General features: G+C 32.6%; 1 protein-coding gene across 1 annotated transcript; it reads right to left on the minus strand.

The window, feature by feature from the left end:
- Positions 1-548: 548 nt before the first annotated feature.
- LOC107438919 (fatty-acid amide hydrolase 2) lies at positions 549-23,269 on the minus strand. The gene is made up of 8 exons (XM_087164093.1): positions 23,130-23,269; positions 19,551-19,733; positions 17,588-17,807; positions 14,929-15,138; positions 5,961-6,080; positions 4,037-4,194; positions 3,186-3,278; positions 549-1,386 (listed from the first exon to the last, which is right to left on the minus strand). The coding sequence occupies exons 1-8, from the start codon at positions 23,148-23,150 to the stop codon at positions 802-804; spliced, it is 1,590 nt and encodes a 529-aa protein (XP_087020219.1). The 5' UTR covers positions 23,151-23,269; the 3' UTR covers positions 549-801.
- Positions 23,270-27,772: the final 4,503 nt, after the last annotated feature.

Below are 27,772 nucleotides of genomic sequence, written 5' to 3' on the forward strand. Positions count from 1 at the left end.
GAATATTATTTAAAAAAAATTAAAATAGTATTTGGTTTAATGACTACAAACACTATGTTATTGAGATTTCGGAAATCCTAAACTAGTTTTGAACACTGTTTAGTTTTGAAAAATTTAAGATAAAAGGATTTGAACCAACTACTTTGAATTCAGTATTATATATTATATTTAATATATTTTAGGTAACATAGATGAATTATAATAAATTTAATAAAAGTTTTAATTAGCGTGTTAATTTTGTTCTATAGTTAATTGTTAATTTTTTGGTTATGCTTAAATGAAAACTTTTACTAAATCTGGGTAGATGAACAGAATAATTCTAGACAATTGACTGAAGGGCTTTTGACAGTTTTGAACTGGATGGGTATTTTCCATTGTATTTTGAACCTGGTTAACCCCTATCTCTTTACTTGAGTCCACTATATTTCTAGCGTAACAAGACACAATCATTGGTAGATAAATAAATCAATAAACTTCAATTAATGCAGGAAATACTGTAAAAAATAAACCACATATTTAAAGTGACCTGGTAGAGATAAACTGGAGACACATTGTTGAACATTTTATAGAAGTCTATTGCTTGTATATACATGGAAATGGTTCTGACATTAATTCATTAAGTACAGCTGGTTTGCAAAATAATATCTTCTATGGGGCATGAACTATTCCAGCGATTGAATACTTTATCCAATTCTAACTCTTTATCCAATTCTAATGTTGCCACTATTGTTAAATATTCCCGATAGGGTCTACTTAGTTCTTGAATACCTACTGGTTTGAATATTATTGGTTGGAATAATCTCAAACATCTATGGGGCATGGACTAATCCAACCATTGAACACTTTGTCCAATTCTAAGGCTGCTGCTATTGTTAAATGATCCTGGTAGGGTCTACTTATAGCTTGGATACCTATTGGCATACCTTTACTTAAACCAGTTGGTATTTGAGTCGATGGAAATCCTAAAATACAGAATATGCTGGTATATCCTATATTTTTATATTTAGCGATTGTCATAAGATAATGTGGTGGTCTTTCTGGATGAGTTGGCAAGAAGAAAATTGCATCCCCCTGCAGAAGCTCTAGAAACTTTTGTTCCAGATTTTTGTACATTTCGAGGCATTTGTAATAAAATGAATCTTTTTTCCTCCTGTCGCATGCTGCAAAACATAGTGCTGGCAACGTGTGATCCGAGGTCCCCAGTATGTTCTTGACCAACTCCTTGCATATGTTAATGTTGCCTTGCTCTCCAGCTAACATGAATTTGAAAGGTGGAAAACCTGATTCCAGTAATTTACATTCCCAAATAGGAAACGCATATTTCATTTCTTCCATGCTGATTTTTACGGCTATGACATTGTATTCTTCTTCGAAATATCTGACTGCCTAAAATTGAAAGTAAATACTTCTCACCACGGCAAGAAAAGTGACACAAGTCAAAAAACAGCATTTGAGAAAAATCAACTTAAAGAATACTATAAAACTTTTTCTAGAGATAGCACAACCTTTTGAGCTTGATGGGGCACTTCATACATATATTTTATTGACATAATCTCAAAATTGCTGTTTTTTTACTTATGTCACTTTTCTTGCCGGGGTGCGACTTGTGTGTATAATAGTTGCACGCATTTTTGTTGGTTTTGTCTATTATTATTTTTTTCCATTTCAGTATTTTCTCAGCAATGTTAAAATAAAATAAAAATACCTTTTTCAAGAACACTAAAAAGGAGAGAAAAATTTGATTTTTGTCGCACTTGATATACAAAATTGTTAGGTAAATAGCTTACGAAAAGCTCAAGAAGAATTGTCGGTGGCGATAAAAGTTTTATTACAAAAAATTTGACAAAAATCGAAATAGTTTCCCCTTTTCAGTACAATTAAAAAACGAAATTTTAATTTTTCTCAATGATTATTTTCCCCATCCCAGTTTTTTGTTAATCAGTTTGTTAAAGTCGGAAAGTGGTCAGAATTTTTAAAGCAGAGATAAACTTTGCTTGCAACATTTAGGAAACACTCGTAATTTTTATTGCCATCAGGCTCAGACCGATTGAAATTTGAGCCCTTTGGCTAGCTGGATAGTGGTCGAAATTCTATTTGTAGATAATGTTTGCTTGAAGTGGTCAAGAAACGATTTAAACTTGTATTCTCATCAGGTACAAAGTTCTAGTTTAGGTTTGATACAGTGAGTCAAAAATTGGTTGAAATTTTAATGAACAAGAAAGTCTCCTGAATTTATTATGTAATTTTCCTGAATTCTGATAGATATGATTTCCTGAATTGTCATATAATTTTTTTTTCATTATAAGTTTGTTATAAATTTCTAAACGTATGTAAGAAGCAGCTGAAAACTGAACGGGGACAACGTGACAATGGAATTCGTTTCATTCAAATATAATAGCCAAATGTGTTCATATGTTTATCTCACTGCAGTGAGATAAACATATGAACACATTTGGGGAACAAGACATAACTTGTCCAATCTTGCAGATAAAAGTAGATCGCTGGCGGATTCACAACTTTACCAACTCTTGCAATCTAATAAACCGACTACCACAAATGTCTGTCTTCAGGTCACAGAAAAAAAGGAAGTCCCCAGGGAGAAGATTTGGATTGTACGTCGGAGAGGATGAAGTGTTTCCTAGCAAAATCTCAAGATTATTTCTCCAGATTGGTATTATAGGAACGGGCCTTATCGTGCAAAATAATGAATCCATTCGGCAGCATTCAAAGGCTTTTTGACTTTATAGTGCGAGATGTGCCATCTTCTCGGAATCTGTTCTGCAGCTTGCACATTCTTATTAAGGATATGCAGTGTCCCTCATCTACAGTAGACAATCGACTTCGACAATCGATGAATTTCTTTCGTTCCCTTTAACCTCAGTTACAATGAAAGTGACCACACATCTCTGTTCTTTGATAGCTTCCATTTCCAATGCTAAATAATTATAGTTTTCACCACGTTCCCACCACTTCAGAGCAATTAAGAAACAGATGTGTAGACCTGTGCATTTTCACCATGCATTTCTTTTACCGTTACAAATGCTGGAATGATATGATGTTGCCATCTTAGACGAAGAATGTATTTTATAGTAGGTGTTCGGTTTTCATTTGACTTCATCACAATAGTAATATGCCTAAGAAGCATTTTATTATTAAATTTTGAGGTTTATAAATCGAAGCCTTACTTTTTTAATTGCAGCTCTAATGTCTGGAATAGCTCCTAATAAGGGGCCAGGGATTTCTTCCATATAATAAATCTTCACTTGTCGGAAATCAATCTAAAAATTAGAACATAACTGTACTCAATTTGTGGGCAATAATAAATTAAATGAAAACGAAAATCAATTTTACTTTCCTCACGTATTATGTTGTCCCGCAGTTGACTGATAGTTAAGACACGGTTCCTAACAGATCACCGAAGTCAAGCATCACAGGCTACTGTCAGTGTGCGGGTGGGTGACCACTTGGATCAGTCTGCGTAGGGACCGAGGGTGTGCGGTATTGGTCTTCGTTAAACTGTTCTACCGTAAAGTGCTCGACTTCGCGTGCAGGTCGTTGGGCTACCGAAGCGGGGGTGCCATCCCCTCTGCAGAGGATCAAAATTGTGATGGCATGTCTTCGGATCGTCCTCAGGGGCGTTTCCCAGACCGTCGCAAATAGCCCATTGTGCAGCTCTAGTGCGACGTAAATTAACAACAACAGCAACGTATTGTGTTCACGTAAATATATTCTTGTGTAAAATATAGGGCCTGATGTGTAGTCATACTTTAAGGATAGCAAAACTGAAAACTATCTGAGGGATTTATTCAGTGATAATATTAAGCCGATAAACGCGTGCCGTATCTCAAAATTTCAGGAATGTTCCGAAGTTAAAAATATACAACGTATTATATTAAGTGGTTAAAAACGTTTTGAAACCAGAAGTTTTTTAACAACCGAAAATCAGTTAGGAATATTATCTACTAACATTCTTTCAACGAACGTGAGAATTTTTTCGAGAAATAAGTTTTTGAACGGATATGTTATGAGTACTTACTTTTTTATCCCATGGGACAAGTTTATTATTGTCTGCCAATATCCTCGTTAACAATTGTAGGTCTTCAGCGTAACGACACATTGGCCCTGTGCTGACAAGTCGGTCATATTTTTTATAATCTGGAAGTTCAGGGCACCCAACCTCATTTGGTATAATACCTAAGTGAATAAGAATAAATAGCAAGTTTAAGAACAATGAGATCACTTTGGGATCGAGTTCTTTCGACGCTTTTTTTATATCTTTTATCCTGTTGAATAGGCGGATCAATACTGAGTAATAATCGAACAAGCGAATCTCCAATGTTGTGTAATCTAAAAAAATTTCCATAGCGATTTCACAATTTGATTGATCTTAAAACTCCAAAATAATAAAAACTGCTTACCTTTCTATTCTGAAAATTATTCAAATAATAACTAATATTTAATAATGTGCAAAACAGTAGAAAATACACTTGTAATAGATTATTACCACTGATCGACGGTGAACTGATATTTTTATTTCAAACCATGGAGATTTCTACCTCCATGATTCAAATAGATATTATTTTTTGAAAATATCTTTTTGAAAATGTTGTTTTTATGATTATTAGAACTCAAAAAAATATATTAAAAAGTAGAAATTGATTATAGTATTTGTTATGTCTTTTTATATTCTATGAAAATAATAATTTTTTTTTCTTTTTTTTGAATATATATATATATATATATATATATATATATATATATATATATATATATATATATATATATATATATATATTTCCCTAATTCTGCATCGATCATTCGTTGGTTCCCTTATTATGAAAGAGGGGAATCATCAAAAGGAATTCCTTTTTAAGAACCACTGTGAAGTTGCAGAAGTTATATAACATATTATTTGTACATAAAGGCTTTGAACTACTGCGTTCTATTTATCATTATGTAATAATCATCCACCAGTCACGTGCGTTTTATTATCGGGGCAAAAATTGTTCTGCTTGGCACACTCTAACTATATTGCAGATTTGTGGTTTTATATCGCCTCGATTGATAATAATGTTACTTAATCAACATAAAATTGATAGCAACATTTGTTATCAAGATTATTTCTTATGGGACACCGGTTCCATAAAAATTACTGCCATGTTAAACACGCGTCTGGGTCAACCACATGCAGTTGGCTTAGATGCATGTGAGAATATTAAGAAACTACATGTAAAACGAACTGCTCATTAAAGGGCGATTGCATATGTGAATTGCATGCAGGGAAAGTGCTCTATTTCTGTTGGAACGATGCTTATTGCAGTTATATGATCTATAAAGCCTCCAAACTTAAAACTTTTTTATCGGTTTCAAAATCAAGACAGAAATTAGACAAACCTCCTATTCTTATGGCTATCCATACGCTACTGAGGCTGTTTCTACACTGATGAAGTCCGCACGAGGCATTTGGGAGATGATTTTTATTGCGTGGCCGGTCTTATGTTTAAAACATGATTAGTATAAGTAAAGAACTCTGCTTATAAGCGTCATCTATAGGTCATCGCAATCGCGAATATATGTTTTACGGTTTCGTCTAAATGAGATAAAATGGCAGAATTTCTTTATCACTGCAAAACATTTATATTACAGCGTTAAATATTCCTTTCTTCTAAATACTTGAAGTTTGCACGAATTTCGAGACACGAATTTCCTACATTACGTGTCACAATTACGAATTTTGTTTTTTCTGCCACTTGAGTCTCCCTCGAGGAAATTATTGCCAAGACAAAAGAAGTGCCCATATCATATTTTCCCACGTAATTGCAGTTACATTTTATTTCTTAGTGTCGAAAGGAATACTTTAAGAAATAAAGTAAAAAATCACTTTTGTGAAGACTTTTGTAAAATACAATACCTTGGAAGCTTTTTAAATCTATATGTTTGATGATTTTAGGAAATATTACCAGCAGAAGGTTTATGGCCATAGATTCCGCAGAATGAGGAAGGGATTCTAATGCTGCCAGCAATATCATTGCCAATGCCGATGGTAGCTCCCGCAGAAGTTATCAAGGCCCCTTCGCCTCCTAAAATAATAAGAAGGAGTATATTCAAGCGTAAACTGTAAAGAAATGGTAGCAACTACTTAACACCAAAATGGAAGTACTATATACTATATCCACTATACTAAATTTGTTCTATTACGCTACTTAGTGTAAAGTAGCCGCCACCATTTTCTTTCGCATTCAGTAGCACTAAATATTATAATTGCAGTAAAATAAGATCCACGTAAAAATCAGTAAATGTATTATTATGATACAATATAAACTAATAATCATTAATTTAGTATACATTAACTTTGAAAATAGAGTTAGTTTGTAAATCAAACATATGAGTAGTAAATCGAAGTGTATTGCATAATATAAAGACAAATTCGAACTAGGCTTAACAGAACGAAAGCTAATAGAAATTATGCATGTTAAAATCACTTCGCTGTCTGTCGCTGTCGCGGACCTATCCTTTTTGGCTAGAAGTCTCAAATAATAAGGTCATGAGCCGGCGTTGTTGCCATTTTGAGGACTTGACCATGTCAGTGGACCTCTGTTCCTGTCTTTGTGAGCTGTTTCTACAAGTGGATACCACATACACATTTCTCATAACACTCAGGTCCCTACAGCAGGAAGTCTGTCATTGGTCAGCCTTGTGTCTTCCAATTATCCGTTATCTTGTGGTATCGTCTAGACCAGTGGTGCCAGAGCCGTTTTTAAGGATGGGCCCAGTGGGCCCTGGCCCAGGGCCCCGAGTTCTGATGGGGCCCCCTAAAAGACTAAAATCTCATTGCATTAATTTTTTTTTTTTTTTTTTTTTTAATTCTAACTCATTTATTATAACTAAAGAGGGCCCCCAGATCCCACTTTTTTTCTTCTTTTACATAGTCAGATGCTTTTCAAAATCTAACCGAAGTGTTTACAAATATAAAATAATTGTTACTCTTCACTTTTCTAACCAAAAGAGCAATAAAACGCTCTTTCCACAGATGAAAATATCCCCACTTTCGTAACTACCACCCACAGAGTTGTCAAATAGCCTCCTCACTTTACACTGTGAGAAAATGTTTTTAGCTTCTTTATATTGCCTTGGGACTCTTTTTTCCTAACTTCGGAAATATCAGATATCCACAGAAACACCCTTTTGTCTGATTTCTGGTCATAAATTTCTAGGAAGAAAACATTTCAAGGGCTGTAAATAGGGGGAGGGTCTTGCTAGAATCTGTCTTGAGATTTCCATTAGTGCCCTTAAATTGGGCCTCGCTCAATTCGAATTTTTCTCTCTTACAAAATTTTGTTATTTTTTCTAATTTATTATAAAAGCTTTTTTTCCCCTGTAATCATCCTAAATGATTCCACTAGCCTAATTGTTTAATTTATTTAATTATTGTGGTTGATTTTATTTTGTTATTTTTCAAATCAATCGTAAGAGAATCTGTGAACTAGGCATATATAGATCAAATTTTCGTAGGATATTAAGAAGACAAATCTTTCACGTTGGAGGTAAGCAAATGTTTTTATTAAATCAATTTTGGTTGTGGTTAGGGAAAACGCGAAAAGTTTGCGCAATTTTTTGTATATACATTGTGATTTTTTTTATTTTTATTTTATTTAAATTTCGGGCCACTATTCAATTCCCTCTTTGACTGGCCTGTCTGCCAAAACACTTGATTTGGTCTGTTCTGGATGAAACTGAGATAGCAAATGTAATTTTATTTTAATTTTACTTACTGCTAATAGACAGAAGCAACATATGATTTTGTTTAATAGAGCATTGAAATCAAATGATCATCAGCTAAGAAAATTTTTAAATATGAGAAAAAAATTGTTTAAAACTCCCGTATGACCAAATTTTCCGTGTTTCCCCTAAATATGAAATATGTTTAATTTGTAATATTATTTTTCGCACACAAAATTAATTTATTCTGTTAGCTTATGATTTTATTGTTTATTGATCATATTTGTTTCCATTTTTAACTCTTTGATTTTTGTTATTATGTGTTTAAAGTTAATAAGGTTTCTTAATTTTTTAATTAATAAGGCTTTTAAATTTCCAAATCAAAGTTGAAACAAATTCTTAAAATTGTAAATTGAAACTATATATGAAATTTTGACAGCTTTGCTTTTATTTTAAACTTTTGCATTTAATTTAATGAAATAAAAATAAATTAAAAAAATGAAAAAATATAAATAAGTGACTGAATAAAATAAAAAACTTCGTTGTCATTTCATCTTCTAAGCAATTTGAGTATTAATAAATTATTTAAATATAAGTAAATTTTTAGTTTAAAAAGTAAAAAGATTTTTTTGATTTGTTTAAAAGGTAATTATGCTCCATCATGAGACTATTTAATTTCTGTTCCTAATGATCAGAATTATTTTTTATTTTACTTTATTGTAAAAATGATATATTTAATACTTTCATGTGATATACTACAGTTTTAAATACCTAAAAGATGACTGAAATTGTCAATTCAAAAAACAATTAATACTTTTGAACATGAATTTAAATGACTTCATATGTTTTGTTTGGCTATCTCATTTTATATTATCGCAGTATTTAGAGCAGACAGTTGCTTGTGGGTGTGGATGATATAAGTAAAAGGAGCATGCAAAAAAAAAATTCAGTTAATGCCCAATATTATATTTTTAAACTTCTCGCAAAAATGTAGTAAGAACGACGCTGACGTGAAATATCCTGAATGGTAGGCGGATCATGGATTAGAGTACCCTTGCTATCAGACTAACCGTGGAAGGATTTCGTGGTTTTCCTCTCCATGTAACTCAAATGCGGGCTAGTTCCTCCACGAAGACAAAAATTTCTTCCAATACTTGATCCTGGAGTTCTCTTGTCTGCTGGATAGGGTTCAAAATTACAAGGCTACGGAGTTGAACATTAGTAGTAGTAAACTCGAAATTGGGTGGACTACTGAATGACTGTTATAAAACAAACTAATAATTTGGCCACGATAGCTTGGTTGATGGTAAGGCTATGGACTCGTGTTCGTGAGAATGGGAGTTTGAATTGAGCTGGCCGAATAATACCCAAGTATAAAATGGTGAATGTTAAATCTGTCGAGGTCATTAACTCCTCCAAGTTCTCATAACTATTCAATACCTCTGGGTACTGATCCAGGAGTTTCCTTGTCTTCTGGATTGGTTTTAAAATTTCAAGACTACGTAATTAAACATTAGCTCAAAATTTAGTCAGTTTTTCAATGGTGATTATAAAAAACATAATAATTAAACTGTATTTTTTTGTACTCTTTTTAATTCCTTGCATATTTTCTACACACCTTCATAATTTGATGCTTCTAAGTCTTACAGATTTTGAGCTGAGAAGCAAAATGTATGTCTTACAGGAAATTGATTTTGATGATGTGATAAAAGATTCGCCTCTCAAAAAGTGCGAAAAGTATTGTTACCTTAAATTTTCGATAAAAATAATGTATATAAACTTTTATAATTAATTTAAATGTTTTTTTACTCTTAAAATAAAATAATTTTTAAAAATTATTCAAAATTACATCTTTTTCTCTAAATTTACTCATAAATGCCTATAAACATAAAAACGGCTCTGTTTATATGTTCTTTACTCTTAAAATAAAATAATTTTTAAAAATTATTTTAATTTTTTCTCTAAATTTACTCATAAAGGGCCCCCAGAAAATGACAGGCCCAGGGCCCCTATGAACATAAAAACGGCTCTGAGTGGTGCGCAAACTTTTTTCAACTGCGACCCCTTTTGAAGAGAGAAAATGTTTGTCGACCCCTAGAGATAAATGTTCACAAATACGATGTATATTTCGCGCATTTCTTTCGTTTCATCGAATAAAAACATCATCATATTTGACTCGTATAATTTTATTTATAATTTTAAGAAAATACTTTTTGTATAACACAAAAATCAGTAAATTGCCCTTTAATGAGATGTATGTGGCTGCAAGTTTCTAATTATCTCATCGATGTTTGGATGTATGTTGCTAATTGCAATTCGCATATCATCTTCAGGGTTTAAACGCGAGCGGTATTTAGCTTTTATTGAAACTAGTTTGCTAAATCCAGTTTCACATAAATACGTTGATGCAAATTGTATTAACACTCTGATGGCATTCTCGAATAAAACGGGATATTGTTTTTCCACGGATAGCCAAAATTTTTGGCAAGGCTGAGTCTTAAATTGATTTCGAAGAGTATAATCACTTATTAGAACTATCAATTGCTCTTTCTCACTAATTTTAAGAGTTGAACTGCATATGTCAAAGGAAAATGGATCACGAATCCAACCAAGATCGTTTTCAGGAAATTCATCGAATTTTCTCCAAAACATTTTTTCTTTAACTTTTCAATGTGATTGGAAATGATGTTTTTAAATGTAAATATATCTATATTATTTTCCTTGATAAAATCGTTAAAGCAAGGGAACATGTCGGTGCTGTTTTTATTCAGTTCAGTTTGCCAGAGACTAAGCTTATTCTTAAAAGCTTGAATTTTACTGGCTGCAGTTATGATAGTTGAATTCTCACCCTGCAAGCTTAAATTTAAGTCGTTAAGTTTTTCGAAAATATCAATTAAATAGCTAAGCTTCCCTAGCCAAACTTCATTGATATAATAAATTGTCAATCTATGTTTCTTTTCGATTAAAAACATGTACACTTCATTTCTCAAATCAAATATCTGTCGTAGTATTTTCCCACGTGAAAGCCATCTGACTTCGGTGTGTAACAGTAATCTCTCATACGTTGAGCCCATCTCATTGCAAAGTATTGAAAAGAGACGGCTGTTGTGGCTGTTGCATTTAATGTAGTTAATTGAACTAACGGCGTCTTGTAATACGTTGTGCAACTCTTCATCCATATCTTTTGCAACAAGAGCTTGCCGATGAATCATACAGTGATTAAATACCATATGAGGCGCCACCTTCTGAATTAAGCCTCTGAGCCCTTTATTCGAACCTGATAATGCTGCAGCACCATCTGTACAAACCGCAACACAGTTTGCCCAGGGACTTTGTTTCAAAATATTCATTTGTTACTTCGAATATTTTTTCTCCAGTTGTTTTTCCTTCCAAACTTTTGCAACATAAAAACGTTTCTGCTGTATCTTTATTAAAAATAAACCTAACGTAAATAATTAGTTGTGACATTTCAGTAATATCGGTAGTCTCGTCCAGTTGTAAAGCAAATACAGATGAATTTTGTATGCGTTTTATGACTTCTGACTCGATATTTCGTGACATTTCGGAAATCCGCCGAGACACGGTATCTCTTGATAATGGTATTGTTTTTAGTTCATTTCCATATTTATCGCCATGCATAATTGATGCCATCTTAGTTGCTGCAGGAAGGATAAGGGATTCTCCAATTGTATGGGGTTTCATTGTTTTCCTATTAGATAAGAAACTTCTAAAGAAGCTCGTAATGCTTTCTGAGGTATTGTTGTAAATTTCTTTAAATGTGGACTTTGAATTTTCAGATTTTCAGCTCGTCTTTGAAAAAAATCGGCATGTTTATTTTGAAGTTCTTTATGTTTAGTTTCCAGTTTCCTTTTTAATTTAGCTGGCTTCATGCTCTCATTTGCAAATTTTTCGTTGCAAATGACACATATCGAGCGTTCTTCATCATCAACAACACAAAATGTAAAACCATACTTAATAAATTCCTCATTGTATATTCTTATTTTTTTAGATCGGGCATTTAGTGCAGTATTTTGCGACTCCTCATCAGTATTTGTTCGTTTGTTAGTTGAAGATGTACCTGGTGTACGTATTACCCATTTATCCATTACGAAGATGGGGGTTAAATTATTTAAACTAAAGCAAATAATATATAAAATTTTATCATTTTTTTTCGAGAAATTCAATAAAATTAACAGATCTTTCTCTAATGATAGTAATTACCTGATAACAAAGAGTAGCAAGGCCCGATAAAAATATAAAAAATCAAAATTACACAACGTCACATGATAAAACTCAAGGATAAACTAAAACAATTGCAGGCCACTTGCTACATGCTACAACTTCATGCGAACATTTCACGTCTTCACTCTGACTATCAGATACACCGCGTACCTCGCCATCTGATTGGCTGATCACGGAAGCGAATTTTTGCCCTTTCCCTGCGGTTAACGTCTAGTCAAATAGGCACTTTTCTGTAAAACTGGCGAATTACCGCGAAGAGGGCGCTATCTACCGGAGTGAAAAACTTGCGTCTTCACACTTTACATATTACGCATTACGGTCAAAGAAAGAGTGGACAGCATGAAATTGCAATTAAACAGTGAGTGACGGCACTTCACTCTTTATATGTACACTGTATGGTATGGGATAATGCATTTCATGAAAATTTGGCGACCCCCAAAAAACTTCTAGCGACCCCCACAGGGGTCGCGACCCCTAGTTTGCGCACCACTGGTCTAGACCAGAGGTGTCAAACTCAATTTTCCAGAGGGCCGTATATTAAATTTAGAATGTGTAGGCGGGCCAGATTCAAAAAAATAAAATGTACTGAATTATTATAACATTTTATTTATTTAATTATATAGTATATAATATACGGTTGTTAAAAATCGCATCGAAGTTTAAAAGAGGATAATTATTTTGAGCTCGAGGATCCAGATACTGACTTCTCCTGTTTTTGACAAGCTCATTGATGTCCGGTTTCATATTTGTTGTAATTATTTTAAGAATTGATTGGAAATGTTCATTCGTAAGTCTTGTACGATGTTCATACCTGCCAACTTATAATCCTTTCAAGGATGATATTCCCCAGTGGTAGTAATATAAAATTTAAATTACAATTTTAAGCAGAAAAATTTGCTGTATTTTGTACAAGCTTGTGCGGATTACTACAACAGGGTTACATATTTTTATATATGCTTAATTTTTTTAAAAATAGTGGTGGATCAAAAATATTATAAATTAAGTTTATAAATGCAAGGAACATATAGAAAGCATACATTTTACTACCACTTTAAATATAGAAATAAAATTTTACGATAAATGCGTAAAAGTTGGCAGGTATGGATGTTTGTTCTTATTTATTTTCATGACGGAAAACATCTGCTCGCATAAATAGGTGCGACCCAGCATGCATAGACTCGAAGCGCGTGGAAGATTCCGTTTGCTGCTAGGAAATGGCGTTACTGTCTATCTCTCTCGCTTGTCTAGGCCCGCGCTGCCCTTGAAATTACTTATAAATGTAGTGTGCGCACTTTAAAACGTCTGTAGAGGAATCGAGTGAAGTCTAAAAGCTCTAAAAAACATGATTCTTCTGTCTGTGAGACATTGTGATCGCGGGCCGTATCTTTGACATGACTGGTCTAGACGAAGACGACTGGCAATGCCGATGTGTAAATAAAGAAATAAAAAAAAGAAGGATTGGAAACTACGAATAGAAAATATATTTACGTTACAGTACTATACAAACGCTATACTTTATATTAACGCTATACTCTATACAAACGCGATCACAGTGCCACTGCCTTAAGACGATACAGGCCATTGCGTGGTGTCTGCGAAATGCTTAGTTATCATCTGATATCTTATTTGCGTATAGGCGTTACTTATTTTGCTCTTTAAAAAAAATCCGTTCCCCCCTTTAATTGTTTTCACCAGTGTATATATTACCTATCCTATTTGGCTTTTTGAAAGCGTGTTTAAGTCTTACCTAAATTTTACTGAAATACCAGCTTAAAATTTCAATTGACATTGCATTTCCCAACCCCTAAAAAATAACTACTTTATAATGAGTAAACTTTGGAGGATATGCTGCTCAATTTCAGTAATTAATGTAGAATTTAATATTATTAATATATTTGCGTTAATGATGTTAATGTTCATATTTTTCAATATAAAAGCTAAATGAAATAATTGAGATACCAGTCTTAAACATTTTGAAGAAGAGAAACGTTTCAAAAATGGAACATAGGTGTTATTAATCGGTTAGATATTAATTTGCTCAAGTTTTCGTTCACAATTTTGGGTAAAGTTACTTTTATCGATTCAAATTCTACAGATAGATATTTTAGGCATAAATCTATACCAAACGTTTTTTTCCCACTAAAATATTAATTTATTTCCACTAAAATATTAATTTATAAGCAATCTTTTTTTTAACAGCAAATGTTTAGAAAGGTTTTACATGGCGAAATTGTTATCACAATTTAAAATATCATGCTTGAAGGTTTTATAAATGGCGTCATTTTTACTCATGCAAAATTTGTGTCGACCAAAATGAGCGTCGGAAGTTTAAGGCTTTTTTTTCCTTTTTTAACCCCTTCCTTCTCGCTCCCGTGAAAATGACGGAGTGAGGTTTCGCCCTTTATTTCTCACTCCAGTAAAATTTCCGAGCTGGAGTGTTCAGTAGTAACGAGCCAATAAGAATAAAACTAGTTCATTTCTTTTGCTCGAAAAATATTTTATTTCTCATTTTACACACCAGATGGCAGTACCAGGATATTTTTAAGGTAATTGTATATAGTTAGTTTATTTTAAACTAGATGTCAGCACTAATCAAATACGTGTATTTGGCAAAATAGGCACTTTTATGACAGTTTTCTTGAAAATTAACCTATCGTTAAGAGGTTAATAAACTACAACATTAAAACATTTTTGCATAAATATCACAATATTTCAGAATGGTTTCAAAATTGCTAATATTAAAGCTGAAAAGAAGCTAATAACTTCCTTTCCTCATTCTGACAAATCTGAATTTTGTATGAGTAAAAATAACATCATTTCTAAATCCTTTAAGCATGATCTTTTAAATTGTGCCAACAATTTTGCTACGTTAATTTTCACGAAACATTTGCTGTTAAAATTGTTTACATAGAGTTAGTATAGAAGGATTCGTATTATTTTGTTTTCCATCAATGTGAAGATGCTTACCCGAGCTGCCACCGGCAGTTCTTGCATTATCATATGGATTCTTAGTCATTCCAAATACATGATTGGCACTCTCCCACCACATGCAGTATTCTGGGACATTTGTGACTGTAAGAGGAATGGCACCAGCTTTCCTGTACAGTGCTGCTGTTTTAGAATCTTGTTCAGCTTTTCTATCCTTAAAACACATCGCACCGAAAGTGATTAACAAACCTACATCCGAGATAAATCATTTAATTTAAAACAAGTATTTTTTTTTCATGAAAAATTGGTTTGAATACAATAAATACAAAATACGTTTTAGTTTTTCAGCATATCATGGATGTTTTGAAAATTCAAACTCGTTTCTCAAAAACTTTTATCAATAATGTCTACAATATTCTGTTATTCACATTTTCAAGTTCCGAAGTGGTTTCGATCCGAGTGGGCGCGATCCTGTGCAGTTACGAGTATATGTGCCGTGGATTGATTTTCACAATTATTTTAAAGAACATGTTTACATGAAAGTGAAGGTCTGTGAAACGGCACTGCTTTATCTTTTTAAACACGTTTCACCTCTCCAGGTGATTATTGTATTCATGTATAATTTGTCTATGGAATGAACTCTCCTCGCCATTCGTCTGGAGCAATGGTGATAGATTTATAGGTCTAACTATTTCCAGCAGAGGTGTAGGGTCAAAATTTAAGACATGTTCTGGCTCGGGCCGAAGAGAGAAGCTCCCTTTATTGAAATGTGCTATTTCTCGCTTCCACAGCAGCAGACTACCTTTAGTCTATTGAAAGAAATCTCTTCCTTCCTTTCTCGCCACAAAGTCTATTTTATGCCCAGGGGTGTTCTTTCTATAGACAAACTACACTGAAGAGCCAAAAAAAACTGGTATACCTGCCTAATAGCGTGTAGGGTACCCGCGAGTACGCAGAAGCGCCGCAACACAACGTGGCATGGATTCGATCAATGTGTGAAGTAGTGCTGGAGATAATTGACACCATGAATCCTGAAGGGCTGTTCATAAGTGGGAGTAAGAGGGGGTGGGGTTATCTTCTGAACATCACGTTGGAAGGCATCCAAATATATTCAATAATGTTCATGTCTGGGGATTTTGGAGGCCAGCGGCACTCTTCTGAATTTAGACACTTCCGCTGGCCACCAAAATTCCCTGACATGAACTTTATTGAACATATTTGGGATGCCTTCCAACGTCATGTTCAGAAGATATCCCCAGCCCCTCTTACTCCCACTGGTTTATGGACAGCACTGCAGGATTCATGGTGTCAATTGTCTCCAGCACCACTTCACACATTGATCGAATCCATGCCACGTCGTGTTGCCGCGCTTCTGCGTACTCGCGGGTACCCTACACGCTATTAGGCAGGTATAGCAGTTTTTTTTGGCTCTTCAGTGTGCATTTCTGTTTTATGCAGTGGACATATTCAAATCTGGCTTACAAAGTGGTCAAAGGTTTGGAAAAATTTAAAAAAATTTAAAAAGAGGCGATAAATGTTTTATAATGTTATCGTAAATTTTATAGGCTTTAATTTCACATCAATTTTCGGAATCAGTTGGTCAGTTGTAACACAGATAATTACTTTGCAAATATTTTCAGTTGATAGTAATTTTTTAAAAAAGTTTTAGTTCCTCAATCTTTTCTGGAATGTGGCTACTAATTATTTTCAAATCAAATTTACAATTACCACTTAGGCAGAGTAATAGAAACTTTTCACAGTTCGGGGTTGAAAATTCAAGGCCAAAACTTTGCCAATCCAAAGCAATACGTTAATAAAGCTTTGCCGATCCCTAACTTCACGGGTACAAAACTTAGCTGGTCTAAAACTGCCCCCACTTAGAACTTCTAAATTGACATTGAACATTTTTTTTAATTATTTTTAAATAAAAATAATAAAATAATAATATTTATTTAATATTTTTATTACTATCAATTTATTAAAAATCATTATGTTATTAATAATAATTTAATCAATTAATTAATTAATAATTTTATTTTATTAAAATTAAATTATTTGTAAATTTAAAGCTTTAAAACATTTACTTTTCAAAATTAACCTAACGCTTTTTCTTAAAATTAAACATTTTGTTAAAATAGCAACATTAAGCAATAAATTAATTATGCATTGGAAGTTATTAAAATTCGATAAAGCACGAAATATTTTCATTAAAATTAATACATAAATAAATTATTCAAAAGGAAATTTTCTTACAAATAAAACGAAAAAATTAAGCTTGTAACACAAATTTCTTTAAATAACATGAAGCTTTTTTTCGTCCATTTTTTTTACTAAAATTATAAAATATAAAAAATAAAAAAAAACATTTAATTCAGTATTTTAAATTTTATTAAAATTAAATTATGAGCTGAAATTATTAACATTTTCAAATCTATACAACTTATTTTATTAAAATTAACTTGTAATTAATGTTATGTTGATTAATTATAGATTTCCATTCAAAGTTTTGTCCACGCGAAGTTTTATCCCCGTGAAGTTTTGTCCTCGTGATGTTTTGTTCAAGCGAAGTTTTAGCCGCCAAGTTTACCAATTCGATTTCATGGTTGGTTTTAATTTAATCGATATTATGGTTCAGTAGAACCTTCATTTTTAACTATGTCGTTTTTAAGTGCATTTAATGAAAATATGATAATTTTACCTTTAACACCGATTGCTTCTTTGCATGTAAATGGAACTCCCAAAAGTGGTGTATCTTCAGCTATTGAGGATTCACATTTCCATGTTGCTGCTAGAAATGCATCGACATTCTTCGCGTCTTCTAAGGCTTCGTCATATCGTTCGTCAGTGACAGCGTTTATAAATGGATGGACTTGTTTGGATCTTTCAATGTAGGCTCTGACAACTTCTTCACACTTCAGCTGAAATATTTATTGTTCTACGGTAAATGTCCATGCTATAAGATGGCCAAAATTTAATACAAAATTATAGTACATTGATAAGATAATGTTAATTACATTTTTACAATAGAACTAAATACTTATTGGGAAGTAATGACAAAAAATGAATTTTCTATTCTCTGGATTCTATTTTAAGTACATAAACCTTTTCTGGACAGGTGAGTCATGAATGTGTTCGTACAGAATCAGAATCAGGAGGAACAAAATTAAAAAGCGGTAGCTCAAGCTTGGGCATGGCTTATTTTTTATAGTCTTATTTTTGCTTTCATTTTAATTCCAACATATCTTATCAATGCCACTTAAAAGTGTAACTATATAATTTTTTATTTTGAATTAAGTAGTGATTCATTAAGTAAATCAAACTATTGTTACTACTTCTCTCAACTAATGTGCTATAGAAATATTTTGCTTTCCAGTTTTACTTATTTTACCCTGATTGCACCATTTTCAGAATGCATATATGACTCCCCCGTCGAGAAGTGGTCAACAGCAAAAAATATTTATAATTTAATAGTAAAATAAAATAGTTTGATAACGGTGATTATTTTCCATTAAATGTTATACTAGTAACTGGCCCAATATTCAAACCGTTAACCCTTTCTGGAACAGTAAATTTTGATTAAAAAGTTTCCGCAGGACATTAGCAAGCATTAACAAAAATAAAACTCTACACACATGGGTATAAGATACACATTAGCCCTGCCTATCAGTATCCACATATGTTAGCTTAGTTAATCTTTCATAAGAGATATCTTTATTTCCATCTTTTACCAAATGGTGGGATAATTAATTTTACTCCTATTTGCTGAAATTTTAAATTATGTTACTTTGGTGTTCAAAATTAAGAGATTAGCTGGATTGTCTTCCGAATTGATGCACAAATTTTAATAAAGTTTGATATTAGCATAGGTTGAAATAGTCAAAAAAGTGCCTCTGAACAGTTATAATATACGCCACACTCTTATGAGTTGGAAAATATGAAACTGGTAGTTACAAATACGGTAAAAATATCTTTAAGTCAGTGAAGCTTCTCTCAAAAAACATACATTATACATTCCGGATTTCAAATTGGAAATAAGGCAATTTAATAGCTCCTGAGTCCAACTTGCTTAGCAACGTTGTTTTCAGATCATCAATGGAGTCAAAAAGGTATGGCGAGTTTCACTAGCCGCCCTCCTAGTGCGTCCTAGTTACGCTATGTGAGGTTGATGTCTGGTGATTTGACTGGCAAATCTATCTGGTGAAGAGTCTCAGAAATTGGTCCAACAGATTAAACCTGCATAATCATGTGTTGACGTAGAATGAAATGAAATTATTGGAGACTGCACCCTTGAAAAAGCTAAAAAAGAGCTTTCAGAATTTTATAAGATTTCTAAAAGAGATAGAGTGTTCTGCAGCTAGTCAGCTTGATGACTGGCTAAGCCATCAGACTTTCATTGCCATGACGGTCAATTTTTCGGATATTGGCAGGTACCATGTTTTCTTCATATGAAAGTAATAACATTAGAAATCACCTTAAACATTGAACGAAAAATAAAGATAAATAGCAATTTTGTAACGCTTAGTAATATATTTCAAAAGGTAACACGTTTTTACTTTAAGATCAGTAAGATAACTATTATAAAATGAAAATTTTCGTTGCATGAAATATTAACTATCTTTAGAGCATTGTGTAAATTGAAGATTTCTGTATCCTTTTTTTACCTCTTTTTTGCGAATTCTCTCTGCGAGTTCTGTAGCTGACATCAGGAGAATAGCATTTTTGATGGGAGGGAGGATCTTAGATCGACCCATGACCAGATGGTAAATGAAATCTAAAACGTAATCGGATACGGGCCATGTTAACGTCACAAGTATGCGTACCAAATCCGCAAAAAACTGAGAAATCTAAGGGAAAAATAGTTAAATAAATATAGTTAATATTAATAAAAAAATTTCGTAGCCTAGAAATATATAAAAATGATTCGTTTTTTAAAAAGTAGAAGACATGTTGTTCATGTTTCATTTTCAGAAGCTTTCTGTTTTAAATTATAGCTATTGAATACGAAAAGAATTGGAAATGTGCTGTCTGACGCTATCTGCTGCTGAAAAAAACTGTGAAACAACGTTTCTTGCTTCATGTCAGAATTTAATCTAAATAGTTGGACTGGTATTCTTTACATTTGTCGTTCGACTGTGTTACATTAGCGTCGCAAATAGTTGTTACAGTGAAACTTCCAGGAAAGACCACTTCTATGCAGCGACTTCCTCTATTTACAACTTTTGGGTGGCACGGAATTTTTTCTATAGACTTTGTGTTGAAGAAAACCTTCAGGAGAGATCATCAAAACTTTCAGAGATCGGGCAAACCTCTGCACCAAATGTGAAAAAGATCAAATAAGGAAACTCGAAAAAATATCAAAACAAAGAATATTAACAAAACAAATAAAGTAGATCAAAATGTATTTGAAATGTTTGTGCTGGGCTGTTATTAAGACAGCTCTTTTGGACTATCACTGAAATAGACCTACACCGAAGAGCCATTACATTATGACCACCCTGCTAATAACATGTAGGACCACCTTTAGCCCTCAAAACTGCTAGCACCTGCCGTGGCATTGATTCCACAAGGTGCTGATAGGTAGTCTCAGGTATCTGGTACCAAGCGCTCACCAACTGGTCCTGCAATTCCCTCACATTGCGAGGGGGTAGCGTGACAGCACGAATTTGGGTTTCCAAGTAGGACCACAAATGCTCTATTGGATTAAGGTCAGGTGAATTTGGGGGTCAAGACATGACTTGAAAGTCACTGGAATGTTCCTCGACGATTCGATCCTTATGGCATGGTGCATTATCTTGCTGGTAAACACCATCCCCAGCAGGAAAAATTGTTGCCATGAATGGGTGAACCTGGTCTGCAACTATGTTCAAGTAGCTTACAGACGTCAGGGATTGTTCTATGAGGATTATGGGTCCTAATGTGCTCCATGAAAACATTGTTCCTGGGCAAGAAACCATGAAAACCTGGGCTAGCCCATTGTTATAGATGGAGGGTGGTCATAATGTAATGGCTCTTCGGTGTATAACCTCAAGCTGTTGTCAGAGTGCACAGTGATTATTTTTTGATTATTATTCAGAATGATTTCTTTAGAGTCGAAAGTTAAATTAGAAAAGTTAATTAGTTAAATGAGTTATTTTATAAAAAAAAATAAGCATCTTAAACAAATAAACCTCTTCTCATTTTTATAAGCTAACTAATTTTTATGATATAAAATCAAATGCAAACTTAAACATAAAACATAATTGTTTATTTATTTAAACTAATTCTATCATTTATAATTTTATTTTATTTTATAATCGTCGTTGAACAGATGACCCAATTTTTTGGATTTACGACTACTATTGTATAACTTCGTAGTTTTGTAATTTTGAAGCCAATCAAGAGCACAAGGGAACTCCTGGATCAAGTATTGGGAGAAATTTGCTTTCGTGGAGCACTTTTTGATGAAACTAACGCGCATTTGCGTTACTTGGAGAGGAGGACCACGAGACCTCACAAGGTTAGCCCGGCGACCAGGAGTCTCTAACCCACGATCTGTCTACCACTGAGGATATTTTACGTCAGCACTGTGGTCGGTGCAAGCCAGATGCGGAAGTCGTATCGATCAGACATCGCTAAGATTTGAAAACGGTTCACCTCATTGGAAGGCGAACGTTCTATCCCTTGATTCATAATTAATCATTTTGTTTTTACACAAATAATTAGATCAGTAGGGATCATTTTATTGACTCTAAATTTTATTCATTGATCCGGTTTTCATGATGCCAATACAAGTGACATTTCCGCACGAAGAAAATGACGCTGCAAAAATTAAAATCGTTTGCGAAAAATCATGTACCTTCGATAACATTTCGAAGACAATGGAAGTTACCCTTAAGAACGACCAACCTAAGAACGGCCATTTTTCTATTTTTCTGCGGAACAGAGAGTGGTCGCTCCAGAGAGGTTTCTTTGTATTTTGTAACTTAATTTTTCCCGATTTACGGAGTAATCTGTTGGCGAACTTGGTAACTAATTTAAAAACTTGGTGAGAATAAATCTTCTGGTTTCCTAAGCAGAACGCATAAACGCATTTCCATCCCCTAATGCTTATTTTTAATTAATTTTTCAAATTACTGGTCATTTTGGGTTGCCGTTTACAGGCGACTAGAGACAGGTGACTTAGAGGAAAATTGCGAGTGAGGCCATGGGCCAACATGGACTGTAATGCCATGGAGTTAGTTAGTTTACATTTCATACACGATACATGTTTATACATGTTTGAATTTCTTGATTTCATTCATGTTGATTTCATTCATTCTTACATAACATGTTTACATTACACAACGATACATGTTTACATTTCTTGATTGTAAAAGCTGACTTTCTGTTTGTTTATATTTCATAACCTCTCTCCTTCTCAATAATAGAATTGCCAAATTCTCATTGAAAAGAGTTGCTACATTTACTATTTTCTTCTGCTTTTTTCTGCTTTAAAGAAGTTTTCTTCCTTTAATTAATGCATTGATTATTATTTATCGCAGTTGGATAAGGATATACGGTAGAGTGGAACGAAAATAATATATTCGATAATTGAAAAGCCCTGCTTTCTAAAAGTTGGATGGATACATATTTTCATAAAGGATATTTATAAATTCATTTAGTGAAATATATTGGCATTAAAATACTGTACATAATTATCTTTCTCAGAATTTTTAGAAACGAGTTCCATAGTTGAAAGTGAATTACTGGCGATTTTAAGTTGTTTATGTGTTTTGTCACATTTGTAGTCACAAAATTTTTCTTTTAATGGCAATGCAAGAATTTGAAAAATTGAATTGTCTGAATTATCTTACTGAATTGGCTAAAATATCTTATAACAATATTAAAAATAAAACATTTTTTATTGATATATCATTAATTGTGATTTTAATAAATAAATTAACAATTCATTTGCCTCATCACGAATTACAGCAACTTCGACGATATTGGCTGAACAAGTATTGCTATTCAAATTAAGTATGAAGTAAACGTTCAACTGAAAACGATTATTTTGTTGATTAATATCAGGAATTTGCTTATTACATTAAAATTTATTTCTAAGTCTATAAAATTATATGAATATAAAGTAAATAAACTTTCGACTAACAATGATAATTTTGTTGTTGAATATCAGGAATTTAATTTAGCATTGCATTAAAATAATTAACAAGACTTTAAAACCATATGAACATAAAGTAAGAAAATATGAAAAATATATTTACTAGTTTCACAAGTCTTGCCATTATTTCAGCGTTCGAGACTTTTACTTTTAAAGAGGATTCATCTTCGTCCTAAAAGATATAGACAATGAAACGAAAATTGAATTCGCTTCCTCATTTTTTACAGTTATTAAGATTTTGACTCCACGCGCTCGAGAAATTTGCAATAAATTTGATGATGGCAATGTAATAATGAGCTTAAAAACTTCGTGAAAATGATTCGCACGTGAAATGATGAGCTTTAAAACTTCGATGTTTTGCTTTCCTCAAAAATTATTTAAAATAAAGTAAACAGAAAGTTAATGTTTTTAAAATTGCCACAAGGAAGTAACTTTAAAATATTAGTTTGAAGAAATTTAACTTCAAGTAAACAAGTTTTGTTATTCTACCTTTAACTTTAACAGCATGTTGAACACCACGCTAATTTTACATGACTTGCCATCTGGCCACGGTAAATAACTACGAACTAAATTTGCAAATATTAGACGGATTTTGCTATTTTTTTAGAAGGTGTATCATGATCTATCCGACAAAAGTGGTGAATTATATAAGCCTACGAATTGTTTAAGAATAGTGGTGGATAAAAATCTACTAAATTGAATTTATTAAACCAAGAATCACAATAATTAAGTAAATTTTGAATTAATTTTCTGCAATTCCATAAGAGAGTGTAAATTTTATAGTTCTATATCATGTTATACGATGTCAGCCAGCTGTTTTTCGCGGCCTATGTGAAAGGTCAGCGTCAGCAAGTGGTGGCAGAAGCAGCCTAAATGTAATTTCAGCGTCAACCACCGGTGGTTGACGCGGCCTAAATGTAATTTCAGTGCCAGCCACCGGTGGCTGACGCGGCCTAAATGGAAAGTCCAGTGTCAGCCACCGATGGCTGAACCGGCGATCAACGTGTTAAATGTGGCTCCGGTGAAAAAGACAGACTTATTTTTTGTTTTTATTTTAATTTTAACACATCAAATGGATGCTAGTTCAAAGTGTAACTATACAATTTTAACCTTGAACTAAGTAACTAACTATTAAAACCCCGCCCACAAATAAACTGCTGAAGAAATAGCTTTCTTACTACTTTCATCTTTTTTACACCAATTGCTGCCACCTTGAGAATGCTTGCATGATTCGTTCGATTCGAAGAGGTTAATGTTACAGTTAACAAGAATCGCCGATTCCAAAAGTTAAAAATCTCATAACTTCGACATTTAATAGTGGCAACCATGCAGAGATGCCAACTTGCGCCGCTTTGTAAAAATTATTTTCTTATGGTAACAAAATTTAAGTTATTTTTAGTTTAGCAATTTTCCTCTTAAGTAATTTTTCCACCGCTACATATCAAAAATTAAAAGTATGATATAAAATGCAACTTTAATACATATTTATCATTATGAAATTTTTAAAGAGTATGTGTGATTATACTTATTTTACGAGTTTTACAATATAATTTTATAGCGATTTATTAAAACTTATGAAGAAAGTGGAGCATTTGATTTTGCATCCATACTTCATTGCAGTTATCTCGTGGTGACATTTTTAAGGAGTGGGCGTAATTATCCTTATTCTGCACCTTTTACTACTTAATTTACTACAGCCTTATTAAAACGTTCGCAGACGTACTTGTAACTTCTGAATGAAAATTTATTCCTTGCGTGGACAGCGTAAAGCTGAAACAAACATAATTGGGAAGAAACATATAAATTGGGAAGAAATGAGAAGTTAACTTCGGATAATTCATTGCAAAAAATTGTTCTACATTTTTGTTTTAATTTTACTTATCAATTCACGCAGGCTCAAAAATAATTTAGAGTTTCTTTTTATAGCTTTAATAGATTTCTTAATTACCGGAAAAGACAGATGCGTTTTATCGACAAAGATTGGCCAGATGTGATTTTATTCTTTATTTTCTCTTTTTTCGCTTTGGTTTTTATTCATTTGGGAGTTTATATTAAATTAAGGTTTTATGAGTTTATGACATAATATAGAACATATTGTACTTTCTAATACTAAAAATTAGAGTTTTTATACTATATTATTTTATATAATCATCTTGAGCATAAATTGAATTAAGTGTTTATGAATCAATTTAGTATATTTTTGTAATTTTATTTTAAAAAGAGTGTCAGCATACATACAAAGATAGATTAAAATATCCAATAAGCAAGCAAAGTGATTCGAAAGAAACTGCGACAACAGTTCCGGGGTTTGACAAGCGCAGTGAGCATGGGGTTGAACCCCCTAGTATTCTATACCAGAATCACAATTCCTACTTTGAATTAGTAATCTCAACTACTAGTTGAATGATAAATTATTGTTTTTTAAAATTATTTTATGGACTTAATGAAGTCTTTTTTAAATCGTTTGATTACTTTTTTTAAAAAAATTTTATTCTATAAAATGCTTTGATGGTTTTTCTTTATCAGTATTTTCAAGTCAAGTGTTTTGAGAGTTCATAAAGACAGAAATATATTTATTTGGAGATTTACATGGTATTTTTTTTTTCAAGAAGAAAAAATTCTGAGGTGTATCATAGAATTTGTTCGCAAAAGATATAAAAGTACAATATGTCCTCAAAAATTTCTTAATTATTTAATTAGCTACTTTCGGCATAACAATTAAACAAAAATAATAATAATATGATTCCAGATGCAATAGTCTCCCTTACACTAAAGTATTATATAATAGTGTTTTAACCCCTTAACGATCGGTTAATTTCCAAGAAAACGGTCATAAAAGTACCTATTTTTATTATCCCTGTATCCCTGATTAGTGCTGACATCTAGTTTAAAATAAACTATCTATAATTACCTTAAAAATATCCTACTGCTATCTGGTGTGTAAAATGAGAAATACATTTTTTTCCGGGCAAAAGAAATGAATTAGTTTTATTCTTATTGGCGCGTTACTACTGAACACTCCAGCCCGGAAACATCACGGGAGCGCAAAATTAAGGGCGAAACCTCACCCCGTCATTTTCACGGGAGCGAGAAGGAAGAGGTTAATGAGTTTATTTGATCAGTTATTCATGAAAATTCAGTTTTTTCACGAAAATTCTCAATGGCTGTAATCGTCACTTACTCCTTCCCACATTTTTGTTATTTTCCCCCACAAACAGAGAAAATTAAAATAATAGATATGTTATCTGGAATGCTGCATCTTTTATTCGATATATTATTGAATAATGGGATGCCGGCAAGTGACGTAGTATGTGTATCTCGATCCTAATTGTCTGTTGAAGAGTGGCATTTCTTTACGTTTTCAACAGTTCTTTCCATTCTATTTCGAGTAAGCCTAACCCGTCAATTTTCAATTCTGATAAGTGACATTCTATTTTCTTTCCCTAAGATTCTTTAACAAAGATTTCAATTCTTTCACTACATATTTCTTACTTAACACAAAGACTGGCTCGAAGCCATGTACAGCATAAACAAAGTAGCAAAGTGCATGGAAGTTGTCAGGTACGCAAAAATATATCACGGTTTCAATAAAATACATAAAGAAATAATAAATCTATGTAATGTAAAAGGCGTAGAAGAGGAATAATTGCATTTTAACAAATTAGATTTGCGATATGGTGTTGTATCTAAATAACTTTCTAACTTATGTAAAGACATTTGACTTTAAAACACTATCTTGTTTATAAATACCATCTTGTTTGTAAGCGATCAGCTGACGCTGAGGTCATAGGTCACGTGTCTGGGTATCAGTGATCATCTTCTGATCGAGTTTCAAGCACCCAATTAACAAATAAATGCACTAGTTTACTTTGTACTATTGATGTTATTTTTATATAAATTAAAATGTTAAGGACCAGTGTGTCTACCGGTCACGAATATTTTCGTGACCTTTATTCCAAATTCGATAATTTTCAAGAATTTTTAAGATGCAATTTCTCAAACGAATCTCATATTGAGGAATAGGAATTAGACTTTTAAAGGAAGTGGTAAACCTTAGGAAAATGTGCCATAGGTTTGCCATAAAAAATGGCATAGGATATTCCTATGGGGTTTTGCTTATGGTAAAATTTTGCCATACATGTATGCCAAAATTTTGCCTTATAAAAAATGCCATAGGATATTCCTATGGGGATTTGCCTATGGCAAATTTTTGCCATACGTATATGGCAAAAGTGCATGGCAAACTTTTACCATAGGCAAAACCCCATAGGAATATCCAATGGCATTTTTTTATGGCAAACCTATGGCAAATTTTCCTAAGGGTATTAAAAAAATATTAGCAATTTTCATAATAATAGTTGCTTTCCTGTTTTCTTTCCTTGGAAAAATTTCTACGTTATTGTATTTGGATTTTGTTTCAGGTGCTTTGTTAATAAAATTTCAGATACTAAAAGAATAAAGTTACGTAAGTATTTCTCCATTTAATTTCCGTGAAAAAAGAAGGGGAAGAAAATGTGTGTAAATTTGTTGAAGTAAGTAATTTGAGTATTTTTAAATTATGTTTTTTGCTGTGTCAATTATTACAATAAATGACAACTTAAAAATTGAACCATTTTATTTTGGGATTATAAGGGGGGAAATTAAATTTAAAATTTCCACTGAGTTCAATTGTAAATACATAACTTTTTATAATTATATAGTGTAGCTTTTTATTATATAATTTCAGAATAAAATTAAAGAATGATA

The sequence above is a fragment of the Parasteatoda tepidariorum genome, chromosome 5, assembly GCF_982258835.1.
Source record: "Parasteatoda tepidariorum strain Cologne lab strain chromosome 5, Ptep-v5.0, whole genome shotgun sequence".
Lineage (NCBI taxonomy): Eukaryota > Metazoa > Arthropoda > Arachnida > Araneae > Theridiidae > Parasteatoda > Parasteatoda tepidariorum.